Source organism: Nycticebus coucang, chromosome 1 (assembly GCF_027406575.1).
Source record: "Nycticebus coucang isolate mNycCou1 chromosome 1, mNycCou1.pri, whole genome shotgun sequence".
Classification (NCBI taxonomy): domain Eukaryota; kingdom Metazoa; phylum Chordata; class Mammalia; order Primates; family Lorisidae; genus Nycticebus; species Nycticebus coucang.
This window is the reverse complement of record NC_069780.1, coordinates 12,647,599-12,662,139: the sequence shown is the minus strand read 5'-3', so window position 1 is coordinate 12,662,139 and position 14,541 is coordinate 12,647,599. Positions and strand designations below refer to the sequence as shown.

At 40.3% G+C, this 14,541-nt stretch overlaps 1 protein-coding gene and 1 long non-coding RNA gene across 29 annotated transcripts in view; both read left to right on the top strand.

Moving 5' to 3' along the window:
• The first annotated feature begins 21 nt into the window (after positions 1–21).
• On the top strand, positions 22–10,972 carry LOC128589933 (uncharacterized). 2 transcript variants are annotated; one of them, XR_008381164.1, is made up of 5 exons: positions 22–479; positions 1,321–1,428; positions 3,182–3,254; positions 6,470–6,579; positions 7,402–10,972. It is a non-coding gene; the product is annotated as an uncharacterized LOC128589933 (long non-coding RNA). The 2 variants fall into 2 exon arrangements; XR_008381163.1 differs by having other exon boundaries at positions 7,398–10,972.
• Positions 10,973–13,936: 2,964 nt separating this feature from the next.
• Positions 13,937–14,541, top strand: part of SEC31A (SEC31 homolog A, COPII coat complex component) — a 78,670-nt gene continuing 78,065 nt past the window's right edge. For 13 of the 27 annotated variants that reach the window (XM_053596466.1, XM_053596255.1, XM_053596198.1 and 10 more), the window contains exon 1: positions 13,938–14,442. In XM_053596466.1, coding sequence (XP_053452441.1) covers positions 14,372–14,442 — 71 coding nt within the window. In that variant the 5' untranslated portion in view covers positions 13,938–14,371. Of the gene's footprint in view, positions 14,443–14,541 lie in introns of all 27 variants that reach the window. The other 14 variants (XM_053596362.1, XM_053595994.1, XM_053595773.1 and 11 more) reach the window with 3 other exon arrangements.

Genomic DNA, 14,541 nt, shown 5'->3' with positions numbered 1-14,541 from the left:
CCTATTGGAGGATGGATGGTGGGTTATTGCTAGGATCGTCTTATTTTCCTTCTGTTTTTCACCTGTTCTGGTTTAATCCGGCTCCATCGGGCTTCTTGTGGGGCTGTGAGGAGCCAAGAGGCAGAACTGCAATTGAGAAAAGTCGCGAAGAATGCCTACTGGCCCCCGGGTGCGAGCTCTGAAAGCGAAGGGTATCCGAAGGAAGGGATAGGAGAGCTGGACAAAATGTGGTACTTTAGAAACGTTGACGACTAAGTCGAGCTAAAAATAAGTGATTTACTGAAATGCGTTTTTATCTTGAATTTTATCTTGTAGCTTTCTGCTGCGGAGGTAATATTGGAGCTCTTGGCCTGGCTAGCCGTTAGGAGTAAGAGTCATTCTAGAGAAACGTATGAGAGCAGTATATGCCCACTTCTAATTCAACGAACCTTTTTCTGAAAAACATTTTGACATTGTGAGAGAATTAAGAAGGAAATCAGGTAAGTAAGTTCCTTGGGAAATTTACGGCCTAGCGGGAACTCGTGAATCTAGTTGCAGGTGAGATGGGGCAATGGCGTTTGTTAGAAATGGGGCTTTATGGATAGCTTTCGGGAGTGAGAAACGCTTAGAACAATGTTTTAGTTAAGCGCTTTATGATTAAGGTAAGAAAGAGATTACAGTTTTCTTAGACGAAAACGAGCCAACGTAGGAGATGGGTTTTTTTCTTAATCTTTGAGGAGACCCTTCGTATATTAAGTGTCTGTTTTCTCTCCTGCATAATGTTAGGAGTCTTTTATAGAAAACAGAAGTGTCCATCTCCAGGCTTAACATGAAAAGAAGAAAGCAAAGAAGTGTTTAAAGCTTTCATTTCTTTGTGTAGATCACAAAAATGATTCCACATTTCGAGGCCTAACATGATTGCTGCTTTTTCTCTTTTGTGTTTGTTTTGTCCAGATTCCATAGAGAAAGATTCATAACAAAGTATATATAAAATGTTTCCATCATCAAATGTTTATATCTTATCCTAAATTAATAGGCCTTTCTTTATTTTTTCTTTAAAGTCATATGGCATAAGCATGAACTTTGGAAAAATTGGTCCGTGGGGATGTGTGAGAGATATGCTTACTTGGCTGAAAGATCCTCGGACCTGGGTTTAAATACTGTCAGTTGGTTGAAGTGTTAGTTTTTTCTTAGTACTCAGCCAGTTAGGACTTGTATGAGGCTAAACAGACTTAACACTATTTTTTTCCATATTTAAGGAAAAACTTGGTTGCCTTATTTTTTGTAATAGTTTTATTTCTATATATTTATTTTATTTTATTTATTTTTTTTTTTTTTCAGAGACAGGCTCTTGCCATGTCACCCTGATCATAGCTCACTGCAGCTTCAAACTCCTGGCCTTAAGAAACTATTCTCCTGCCTCAGCCTCCTGTGTAGCTGGGACTACAGGTGAGTGCCACTGTGTCCCACTAAGGTTTTACTTTTTTTTTTTTTTAAGAAACCAGGACTCGCTGTGTTGCCCAGGCTGGTCTGGAAATCATGGCCTCTAGTGATCCTCCTACCTCAGCCTCCCCAAATGTTGGGATTATAGGTGTGAGCCACCACACTCCTCCCCCCCCCCAATAGTTTAAAGTATACAGCTCAGTGGTTTTTGGTATATGCAGAGTCGTGCAACCATCGACATAATTAAGAACATTTTCATCACTCCAAAGAGAAACCCTATTCTCATTAGTGGTCCTCTGCATCAGCATCCCCTAGGAATCACTAATTTATTTTCTGTGGATTTGCCTGTTTTGTACACTTGATGTAAGTGTAATCATAAATGAATGTATGGTCTTTGTGACAGGCTTCTTTCACTTAGAATATTTTCAGCGCCATCCATGTTGGAACGTGTATCAGTATTTTATTGCTAAATCATATTCCATTGTATGGATATACCAACTTCCATTTATCCATTCATCAATTGGTGGACATTTGGGTTGTTTTCAATTTTCTTAGCTATTACAAATGCTGCTGCTATGAACATTAGTGTACAAGTTTTTGTGTGGACATGCATTTTCATTTCTCTTGATAATATACCTAGTAGTAGAATTGCTGGGTCATACGATTACTATGTTCAACTTCTTGAGGAAGTACCAGACTGTTTTCCAAATCGACGATACCATTTTCTGTTCCCACGGGAAGTGGATGAGGCCTCCAATGTCCCCACATTTTCAAAGGTGTGAAGTGGCATCTCATTTTGGTGTTTGCTTTTTTCTTTTTTTTTCAGACAGAGTCTCACTGTGTCACCCTTGGTAGAGTGCTGTGGTATCACAGCTCACAGCAACCTCAAACTCTTGGGCTCAAGTGATCCTCTTGCCTTAGCCTTCTGAGTAGCTGAGACTACAGGCGCCCACAACAACGCATGGCTATTTTTAGAGATGGAGTCTTGCTCTTTCTCAAGCAGGTTTTGAACTCATGAGCTCAGGCAATCCACACACCTTAGCCTCCCAGAGTGCTAGGATTACAGGTGTGAGCCATTGCACCTGGCCTGCTTTTTCTTAAGGACTCAAAAGTTTGCAGGTATAGGCGCTCTTTGCCATTTTCTTAAGATACAAGTTGAAAGAAAGTATTGCTAGTAGTTCAACATCTGAAGTAAGGGCTGTTTTCTTTCCAGCTTAATTGGCTTCCAACTATTGTGGGTCTCCTAAAGATGAAACAGAGATTCTTACATTATTCTAATCACATTCTTCTAATGATTAATTGCAAATGAGTTGCTAGAAACTGCTTTATTAGAACAGACTTACTTAAATGAAACAACTATCTTCCTTTATAGAAGCCACGCAAAAAGTCACTGCTATAGGTATTCTTAGTGTCCTTCTGAAGAGGGAAATAAATAATCCTTTATAGATGGAACTATTGTTTTTAGTTGTATTTATATAATCTTTACATCTGTTTATAACTTTTATATGTTTTTTTGTTGCTGCTGTTTACTGTGTTTTACTAGTGACATTGAGGTTCTCAATTTGATCATTTTGTTGTATCTTTAACTTCAAGTAACTTCATATCCAGTGATTAAACATTTTCACTGCTGTTCACATAATGAACCGTTGTGATTATTGAATACTTAAATGAGGATATGTAAGCTGTGTTAAAGACTGTTAACTTGCAAAGGCCATTGACCATCACTCAGAGTAATTTAAAAGAAAGTATCTCTTTTTAGGAATTATTCTTTCAGCGATGTTGGGAAAAGATACATAGATCTTGGAAGGTACTTGAACCATGCAGGGAAGGAAGTAAGTGTATCTTTCTTTTTTAAATGTATTAAATATTTCTAGAACTATGCAGTGAATTAGAATTGGAGGATTGTCCACTGGATTTATAAAGCCTTTGGTGAAATCTAATTACCTATTTTAAGGTATATAAGCTCATTCATTACCTACATGGGAAAGAATAACAGTTAAACTATGGGCCAGGCATTGTGCTTAAGTTTTTTATATATAGTATATATAAAAAGAGAATTGGGTTTTTTTAAACAATATTTATTTCTCACAATAACCCTATAAAAGTAGACAAAGAATTTTTACATTCTAAGACTGGTACTTTGCTTGCTGAGCATCTTCTCTTCTGTCAGATTCTTGGCTAGTTATATTAGAACCTTTCTTTTTTTTTTCTTTAGATTTTATTTTATTTATTTATTTTTGTGTGTGTGTGTGGTTTTTGGCCAGGGCTGGGTTTGAACCTGCCACCTCCAGCATATGGGACCGGCGCCCTTCCCCTTTGAGCCACAGGCACCGCCCCCTAGAACCTTCCTTGTTGTCCTGGTATGACTGACTCCTATTCCTATTGTATTTTTTCTTTTTTTTGAGACAGAGTCACACTATGTCACCCTCAGTAGAGTGCTATGTCATCACAGCTCACAGCAACCTCAGATTCCTGGGCTTAAGCAATTCTCTTGCCTCAGCCTCCCAAGTAGCTGGGACCATAGGCTCCTGCCACAACACCAGGCTATTTTTTGTTGCAGTTGTGATTGTTGTTTAGCTGGCCCTGGGCCAGGTTGGAACCCGCCAGCCTTGGGCTGGCACCCTAATCACTGTGCTACGGGTGCCAAGATTCCTTTTGTATTTTTCATCTTTTCAGTTCTTTGTCTTCTGTTTCAGACAGCATTATGGTATTGAAATTATTGGTGACCAAATTTAAAGACAGTCCTGAATCTTTCAGTTAATTCATAAGTTGTACATTTTACTTTTCAGATATGGATTGTTTCCCTTTGTATTAGTTTAACCTTAGTAGTTTAAAGCACACACTATTACAGTGTCTGTGGGTCAGGAGTCTGGAAGTCAAGGCTAGGTAGTTGTGGCTTAGGTTGTGAGGTTACAGTCATCTGAAGACTTGACTTGGAGAAGTAGCATTATCCTCCGAACTCTCTCCCCTGACAACTTTAGTTCTTCGCTGGCTGTTGTCTGAAGATGTTAGTTTAGTTTGTTTTGTTTTGTTTTGTTTTTGAGAAAGAATCTCACTTTGCCATCCTGGGTAGAGTGCCTCAAACTATTGGGCTCAATTCCCAGCTTCCCCAGTAGCTGAGACTATAGGCACCCAGTCAGGTTTAGAGATGGAGTCTTGCTCTTACTCAGGCTGGTCTTGAACTCAAGCAATCTACCCACCTTGGCCTCCCAGAGTACTAGAATTATAGGCAGGAGCCATCACCCCTCGCTTTGTTAGTTCTTTCCCATCTGAACCTCCCCATAGGTTGCCTGAGTGTCTTAAAACATAGCAACTGGCTTACCCCAGAAAGAATGGTTCAAGAAAAAAGGCCAAGATATGTGTCTTTTAAAAGTTGGTCTGGGAAGGACATATCATCAATTCTGACCTACTATTGTTCACAGAGACCAATTGTGGTACATTGTGGGAGGGGACTATATAAGGGTATGAATACCAGGAGGTGGGGGATCACTGGGGCCCCCACTTCCCACTTGGAGATTGGCTGCCACACTTTAATTGAATACTTTTTTGAACTTTCAATTTATTGCATGAAAGGACTTAATATTGGACTCTGAGGACTCTCACGTAAATTAGAAGTATGAGAGCGTATGTATCCAAATAAGTGCTCCCTTTTCTAAGGCACACGATTTCATTCTGACACACACACACAGAGAACTGATGCTGCATTTTTTGCAGAAAATTTCTAGAGCGTTTTTATAAGAAAACTTTTCACAGAATATTCTGCCTCCATCATATATATATTTTTTTCTTGGATCCTTTTCCTCCGCTCCTAATTCCTCCCAGGTATAGGTACTTAGAGAAGCTGGTTTGAATTAGATGATAGCTAGAAACTGGATATCCCTACTCTTCCTATTTTGCTTGGGCTGGTATTAACTTGGAAAAGTTGAACTTTTCTGTTTAGAATTTTTCAAAGAATATAGTCCAACTAATTATTATAGTTATATATAAATATTTGCCATAGGACAGAGTAAAGGTACAGAATGCAGCATCATTGAAATAGCTTGGCCTTTTACCCCAAAGCTAGATTTTTCCCTCCAATATGATGTAGATATATTTTAGTAAATGTTTCCATTTTTCCTTCCTGCTGTACTCTCCTGCACCCCATGGGTTTCTGTTCCTCTCATAAACAAAATATAGACCTTGTCAAGTAATCATAATGTTCCTAATTGGCAGGATGCTAGTAACTGCCTGAGATTTGTTAATCATTTTAGTTTTCTTTTTCTTTTTTTTTTAATCATTCCTCAAAACTTCCTTGTTAACAGAAAAATCATTCCCCTTTTTTCCTTTAAAGTCTTAGTGTTATTTCTGGTAATCGAAAACCTCTTGTCTCACCCTGGGAGGCCAAGGTGGGTGCATCGCCGGAGCTCATGAGTTTGAGACCAGCCTGAGCTAGAGCGAGACCCCATCTCTAAAAATAATTGGGCATTGTGGCTGGCACCAGTAGTCTCAGCTACTCGGGAGGCTGAGGCAAGGGGATCACTTGAGCCTAAGAGTTTGAGGTTGCTGTGAGCTATGATGCCATAGCACTCTACCGAGGGTGACAAAGTGAGACTCTGTCTCAAAAAAAAAGAAAAGAAAGAAAACCTCTTGTCTAATAAAAGCTTAACATACAAAGCAAAGCATGACCAGTTTTGGACTATATTATGATAAGGTGCCTTCTGTAACAGGCTTGATGGTGAGGAGACACCTCCAAGTCAAAAGAAAATGTTTACCAAGTAGATATAATGACACACTTATCTGTTCTACATTAGAGAATTGAAATTTACAAAAATATGCATTTGTATTATGTATTTTTTAAGGTCTCAGCAATGAAAATTGTCTGATTAGAACTTAAGTTCAAAATAAAAAGGTGTAAATGTCCGATGATTAAACTTTTTCCACTGCTGTTCACATCATGATTTGTTGTGATTAATGTATGTGGATGAGGACATAATAGAAAATCAGGAAGCGTTATTACACGGTGTAGTTCCTATACTTTGACTTGCCTGTCAATGTTTTTTCCTTTTAGGAGTAAAATTGAGGAGTTTTTGTCCTAGAGAATATCATTTGTCAGATTTATTTGATCAAGAGTGTGAAGATTTCTAAAAAAAAAAAAAGTGTGAAGATTTCTTTAACAAGGTAAGGGGGTTATAAATTAATTTTGATAAAAACACAGAAAAGGTAAAATCTGAGCAAATAATTTACATTTATTTGAGTGTAATGTGGATATTATACATTATACTCTGAATAATTTTTTTCCTTTTTCCTTCAGCTTTTAAAGGTAGCACAAATACAGTTTCAAAGATAATATAACTTCAGATTCATAGATTCAATTCAGGAACGGCTACTGGAGGGAGAAGTAGATGGGATAATCATCTTTTCTTTCAGCCACTGAAATTCTTAGAATATGTTACAGAGTTTAAATTTGCTAAACTATTAGATATTCTTTTTTTTTTTTTTTTTGTAGAGACAGAGTCTCACTTTATGGCCCTCGGTAGAGTGCCATGGCATCACACAGCTCACAGCAACCTCCAACTCCTGGGCTTAAGCGATTCTCTTGCCTCAGCCTCCCGAGTAGGTGGGACTACAGGCGCCTACCACAACACCCAGCTATTTTTTGGTTGCAGTTCAGCCGGGGCCGAGTTTGAACCCGCCACCCTCGGTATATGGGGCCGGCGCCTTACCGACTGAGCTACAGGTGCTGCCCAGATATTCTAAAATAACTCTTAGATATGCCAGTAAATGACTATCTCATAACTTAAGCTTTGTTTAGAAGCAATAGATAAGAAGGTTGTAGGAAGTTGAGTATTTTAAATCTAATAATGGTCCTATTGTTAATTAGGCATGCTATTGTAAATGTTTCTCAAATTTAAGAAATAATGATATGAGTCTTCATAAAGTTCAGGGAATGTGTGTATTATGAAAAAATAACATTTCAATTTTTTTTTTTTTTTGAGACAGAGCATCACCCAGGCTAGTCTCAAACTCCTAAAGTCAAGTGACCCTCCCGCCTTGGTCTCCAAGATTGCTAAGATTACAAGCATGAGCCATCGCACCTGACCCAAAATTTTTTGCACGAAAAATAAACTTGTACTAACTTGTTAGAATAATATCGCTGAATAGGAAGGATCTAGTTTGAAGCAGTAAGGATAAGACATCAGTTTGGAAAGAACCCCTATCGCAGCATCATGAAATCTTCTAAAACTGAAGCAAGAACAAAAATCAAATTTATGGTGAATCTTGGGTGGAAGAATGGTGAAATCACTGACGCTTTACAAAATGTTTATGGGGACAGTGCCCCAAAGAAATCATCAGTTACCAAATGGATAGCTTCTTTTAAGAAGGGATGAGATGATGAAAATGAAGCCCACCATGGTAGACATAAGTTTGCAGGAAAAGAAAATTGACTTCTTCATGCCCTGATTAAAGAGGTCCAATAATTAATAGTAGAAAACAATAGCCAGTACTATAGACATCTCAATTGGTTCAGTTTACACAGTTCTGACTGAAAGATAAAAATTGAGCAAACATTTCACTTAATGGGTTCCAAAACCTTTGTGCTCAAATCAGTTCCAGACAAGAGCGTTTTCAATGGAAATTTTGAACAAGATCCTGAAGCATTTCTTCACAGTATTGTGACAGGAGGTGGGATGTGCCATTACCAGTATGATTTTAAACACAAAGCACAGTCAAAGCAGTGGCTACCAAAAAGGTAGAAGTGGTCCAGCCAAAGCAAAAGAGGATAAACGAAGAGCAAAGGTGACAGCAGCAGTTTTGGGGAGATGCTCAAGGCATTTTGCATATTGACTTTCCTGGGGCTTTTGGTGGGATTACAGGCAAGAGCCACATCTTTCAATTTAAATTGTCATAGCAATAGAAAGCTACTTATGCTTGAAATGGAATGTTTATACTTTGGGTTAAAGAACGAGAGTGTTTTGAGAAGCTCAGCGAAAACTTTAGCAGAAAAACACCCACGAAAGCTTCACCAGAGAATCTACCAGGACAGTGCTCCTGGCAATTTTGCAAGAGTTTCAGTGGGAAATGATTAGACGTCAATCTAACAATCTTGATCTGACTCCTTTTGACTTTGTTTCCTAATCTTTAAAAAGTCTTTAAAGGCTACTCATGTGGTTAAATTCCCAGGACTTTCAGTTCTTTAGGGGTGGACTAAATGGCTGATAACTGCTTACAAAGGATTTTGAACTTGATGGAGTTTATGTTGAGAAATAATATTTATGTTTTTCAATTTTATCTTTTAATTCTATTTTCCATGAACTTTTTGAAGTACCTGTCCAAGGGGGGACATTCTTGGGACTACTTAGGTTGACTTAAGTTGATTTTCTGTTTCTTAAATTTATACAAACATAAGTTGATAAAACTGTGTTTATGGCTCAGCGCCTGTAGCTCAGCAGTTAGGGTGGCAGCTGTGTACACTGAAGGTGGCAGGTTTGAGCCCAGGCTGGGCCTGCCAAACAACAATGACAACTATAACCAAAAAACAGCCTGGTGTTGTGGTGGGCACCTGTAGTCCCAGCTACTTGGGAGGCTGAGGCAAGAGAATAGCTTAAGCCTGAGAGTTGGAGTTTGCTGTGAGCTGTGACACCACGACCAAGGGGGACATGGTGAGACTCTGTTTTGGAAAAAAAAAAAACTTTGTTTATAGCCCTAAATGAAAAGATGTATAAAATAAATGCATTCAAAAACCATAAAACTAAAACACCATGAGTGGAACAGATGCTACTGTTTTATTGAAACAAAAACTATGGAACAAGTTGCTTGCATGTACTGTCTTGTGCTTTGTGGTGATTATTTTGTCTAAAACTTTTTTCTTTATAGCCCTCAGGATTATTGAAATGAGGGAAATGGATCTGAATTCTCAATGTCTTTGGACTGTCTGAAAATACTAGTCTGAAGAATTCTGCATTAACTTACCTCCAAACATTCTTTTAACATCATTGAGCAATTCATTGTTTTGAAACTAGCATTCTTTGAAAAAAGCTTCAGTTTTTATTTGAGATAGGACTAGGCTGAGGTAGCAGTTAACTAAATTGGATTAAAAGTTTACTATTTTAGGCTGAGTGCAGTGGCGACTGCCTGTAATCTTAGCACTCTGGGAGGCTGAGGAGGGTAGATTGCCTGAGGTCATAGGTTCAAGTCTAGCCTGAGCAAGTGTGAGACTCGATCTCTAAAAATAGCCAGGTGTTTTGGGCGCCAGTAGTCCCAGCTACTCGGGAGGCTCAGGCAAGAGAATCACTTGAGCCTAAGAGTTTGAGGTTGCAGTGAGCTATGATGTGAGGATACTCTACCGAGGGCAAGAAAGTAAGATTCTGTCTCAAAAAAAGAAAGTTGACTATTTTGTGAACTAATGTTTGTTTTTTGTTTAGGATACACATACAGGTAGTCCTTGCTTTGCACAGTTCCAACATGTATGAATATTGTTACCACAGTAGTAATTGAGAATAACTTTGCTGCCAGCACTTCCATCCACAGATTGTTATATAAATAAAAAATGTACATCATGATCAGTGACTAGTAACATTTCTTTGAAAGTCTATTGGTGACTGGCCAGTGGTCATCTGTTTTGTTTGCACACAGACAGCAAAGCACAAAGTGCATTGTAGTTTTGGCTCTGTGTCTTCCAGAGACGAAACTCGTGACAGTTTACAAAAGTGGGATGGTCAACAAAGATGTTAGGGCAGCAATGAAATGAAAAATGATGGCTGTAAGTGAAATTGGATGTGATTAGACAATTTGAAAGCACTGACAAAGCAAAGCTAGGTTGAGACCCAGGCCTACATGAAGCTGCAGTACAAATCATGTTGAAAAAGTGATGAATATTGAAAAAGTTGCGTCAACACGTTTTCATCTTTTAGATATTCAATCTCACAAGGGTTCAAGCAATCCTCTCACCTAGACCTCCCAAAATGCAGGCATTAATTATGAGCAAGAGCCACATCTTTTAGTTTATTTTTTGAAATTTTTTTGAGAGAGTTTCACTATGTTGCCCTGGGTAGAGTGCTGTAGCGTCACAGCTCACGGCTTGTGATTCTCTTGCCTCAGCCTCTGAAGTAACTGGGACTACAGGCACCCGCCACAACACCCATTTTTTTTTTTTGTCAAAGTTGTTCAGCTGGCCTGGGCTGGGTTCAAACCCGCCAGCTTCCGTGTGTGTGTGTGTGTGTTGGGGGGGGTGGGGCGCGCCAGCTCCATAACCACTGTGCTACAGGTGCTGAGCCACACATCTTTTAGTTTAAATTGTAGTAGGAACAGAACGCTACTTAGGATTGAAATGGTGCATTTACTTCTACTTTGGCTTAAAGACTATAATAAACACCCAAATCATTTGACTACCATTCAGGCCAAAGAGATGACCTTAATTGTATTAAAAGAAAATAGTAATTACAAGGAGACTGAAAAAGAACATTTACCGCACTGTGCCTGTGGCTCAGAGGAGTAGGGCACCGGCCCCATGTGCCAGAGGTGGCAGGTTCAAACCCAGCCCCAGCCAAAAACTGCAAAAAAAAAAAAAGAACATTTACTGCCAGTAAAGGCTGGTTTCATTTCAAAAGTTGTATGAGTTGAGTAAAATATCTGGCGAAACTGCAAGCGTGTTACTGTCAAATTTGTTTCCGAAGATTGCAGGCAGTAAGATACTGTACTATGCCCAAAAAATGATGTAAGATTTGGATGGAATGTTATAAAGCTGACTGGGAATGTTGATAACAGCTGCTGTTCAAGAGGCAGTTCAAGGTAGATACATAGCCAGAAGAACATAGTGAAAGCACATCTATAGACAAGTGAGGAAAATGGTTCTGATGCAAAGGTGACCATGCCTTAGATAAAGTGATACTAGTAAGAAAAGTCACATTAAAGGAACTTGAGGTATTTTATGCCATTGAAAATGTAAAAGATAAAGTTTTGGAAGATCCAAACTTAGGAATATGACAAATTGCCAAGGCATAGAAAAGATAATTCTCAAAAGTTGTATGACAGGAACACAGTATTCAAACCTTTCCTGATAAATTATAAAGCTATAATTTTTAGTGTTCCTAATGTTTTAAATTACTGTGTACTAAATGTTAGTTTCACATTTATAACCAGTAGCAGTAGGGTTTTTAATCTGACAAATTGTAAGGTCACAGAGCAATCATAAATTTTCCCAAAGATTAAGATTGCATTGTACAGTTTCATCTTGCACGATCAAAGCCAGGACTTCCTGCATGTAAAACAAGCTAGGAAATCTGCATAATTAAAGAAATGTAAGTACACATATCAAGTCCACAAGCAGCCATATTTTACCCCCATTAAGTTGAATTTAGGGCATTGACAATAAGTAAACCATTAAGTGTGAATATTTTCCAGTAGAACTTACTTTATGGACAACAGAATTTGAATTTCATATAATTTTTGTATTAGAAATATTTTTCTTTTGCCTTTCTCCCTCAAAGGAGAAGATATATTTAAAAATAAAACCATTCTTAGCTCACTGGACCCAAAAGTGGGGGAGGGGTGGAGCTTTGCTGACTTCTGCAATAGGTACATGGAGTTGTACTGTAAGATTAAATGATACAGAGAATGTAACTTCTCCTTAAATCAGTCGTTTTTAGGAAAGTGGGAGTTCTAATGAACCCTTTTACCATACCAGTTCACACTTGTAGGTAGCAAGGATCTTTGGGGGATGGGACAGTAGGAAAGAGTTCAGGAGTTTAACATTTTCCATTGGCTCAGATAATGGTCCCAATTAGGTCAGGGATTTTTATTCCCGTCTCTCCAGGCAAACTAATCTTGTAGCTGTAAATTAAAATGGAAGGCCTTTTGAAATGTACCAGAAATTAGCCACTGTAAGCTGGTACAGTGGACTCCAACAATGAGGGTGAACTTGGTACAGATTTTCTGCCTTTGCCCCCCTTCTCTCCACCCAGGCTGTAGAACCAATCCCCGCCCTTTCCTCTTCAGCCTTCTCAGTGAAAGACAGGATGAAGACCTTCGGAGGCTCCACTACCACTTAGCGAATCGTAAATATTGTATACTTTTTCTAAATAATTTAATCTTGTAAGAATATAGTATGTAATACATATTAAGTACAAAATGTGTTAATTTCGTGTTACCATGTTAATTTCATGTAAGGCTTCCAGCCAACAATAGGGGCTATTGGTAGTTAGGCTTTGCGGGAGTCAAAAGTTATGCAGGGATTTTTGACTAGTCCAGGGTTGGTGTCCCTAACCCAGGATTGTTGGAAGGGCACCGTAATATGCTAGAGCTGGTCTATTTCAAACCTACAGAAATAAATATTTGCTTTTTCACTTGAACAACACCTGTTAAGATTTAAAGGGTGTTGGGTAGGGGTCAGTGAGTACAAATGTTTCTACTCTCTAGTACTTAAATAGGAGTATGCTGTGTTTTACTTGTTTTTTTTCCGTGCAAAAGACAAAAACAAAAAAACAACAAAAACAAAAATTATTTCCAGGTAAGACAGCTAGGAAAGAAAGGCCTTAGGAAAGCTGGCTTTGAGTGATAGGGCTAAGGGGAAGAGAACTTATCTAGACGTTAGGAGACCTGGGTTGAATCCAGGTTCTGGTACTTTAGCAAGTGATTTTCCTTTGGCTTGACTTCGCTGTAAAGCAATTCCCTGAAACGAAAAGTCTATCTAGGCAACGCATCTAATCAGAGTGGAGGCTCTAAGGAAACTAGTAAGGTAACAGTGGCTAAAACCGAGTGCTGACAGATCTCAAATAATACGTGAGATAGTAACTTAAGAAGGAAAGGATGCTGACATTCCTCTTTGGAGTAATAAAATCAAGTTATGGCCACACTAGCCTTTGTATAGAGCCGCATCGTTGCGTTTTATAGACGTTCTCAAAATGCAGTAATGCAGACCAAGTAAGCAATTTCAAGAACCCAGTTACAAAATGCAAATCCAGGCGCGGTAGCTCACGTCTGGGAGGCCGAGGCGGGTGGCCTGTCTGACCTCAGGAGTCTCAGACCAGCCTGATCAAGAGACCCTCTCTTTACTAAAAACAGTAAAAGTAGTCCCAGCTACTTTGGGAGGCTGAGGCAGAAGGATCACTTGAGGCCAAGATTAGAGACTGCCGTGAGCTATGACGCCATAGCACTCTACCCAGGGCGACAAAGTGAGACTGTCTCAAAAAAAGAAGAAAGAAAAACCAGTAAGGCCCTGGCAGTCAGATTTTTCACTGGGTTTGTCCGGCGCTGGCAATGTCGTCAGGGGCCAGGGAGCCTCACGGGACTAGTGCTACGTGGGGTTCGCGCAGCCCACAGCTGTTCTTCAGCCAGACGGAGACACCCAGCAGGACTTGTCCTTTACTCCTGGTTCTGGCTATTGCCGCTGTATCTTTCGCGCGGCCTCTCGGGATAGAGTCCACGTTCTCGCGCGCCGGCCCCGGAAGTTCCCTGGCGGGCCGCGCGCCGGGTGGGCGGGGAGAGACTTCGCTCCCGGAAGTGGCGGTCGGCAGGGCGGGGCTGCGACTGCCACGTTGAAGCGGAACGTGGGGGTGGCCCAGGGCGGGAGGAGGGGCGGTGGCGGATACTGGGAGAGTCGGACCCGTGTCACGTTAACGCTGGAACCGGTCGCGGAGGGTCCCGGCCAGGTGTCTCCGCCTGTTGCCTTCTGCCCTCTTCGCTGGCCCTGGGTCCTTGAGGTGGAGCCCTCGAAGTCGGAGATCCCAGCCTCGGTCTCCCCTGGCTCCGGCAGCCTGAGGCCCGGTCTTTGGTGACCGCGCGCACCCCTGATCTTGGTTCGGGCCGGGCGGAACAACGCCTGGGCTCTGGACTTCGGTGATCGCGCCCATCCTCATCCGCCGACGTTTCCACTGCTGAGCAGGAGCTCCGCTGAGGCGCAGGACCGTGTCCTACTGGGGAGTCGTGGCCGGGCTCCTAGCTGGAGTTAAGGTTAGGAGACCTTCAGACTCCTATGCACAAAGGGTGCTGTTTCCAGGGGCGCGGAAAGGAAACAAATCGCAGAATTACTTTGGTTGACTTTAGGTTGGTTAGGAATTTTTTTGTTTGTTTTTACTTTAACTGTTGCTAGATTTAAAGGTTCATAGGTTTGAGCGGACGGCTACTGTCACTTAACCAGGATTG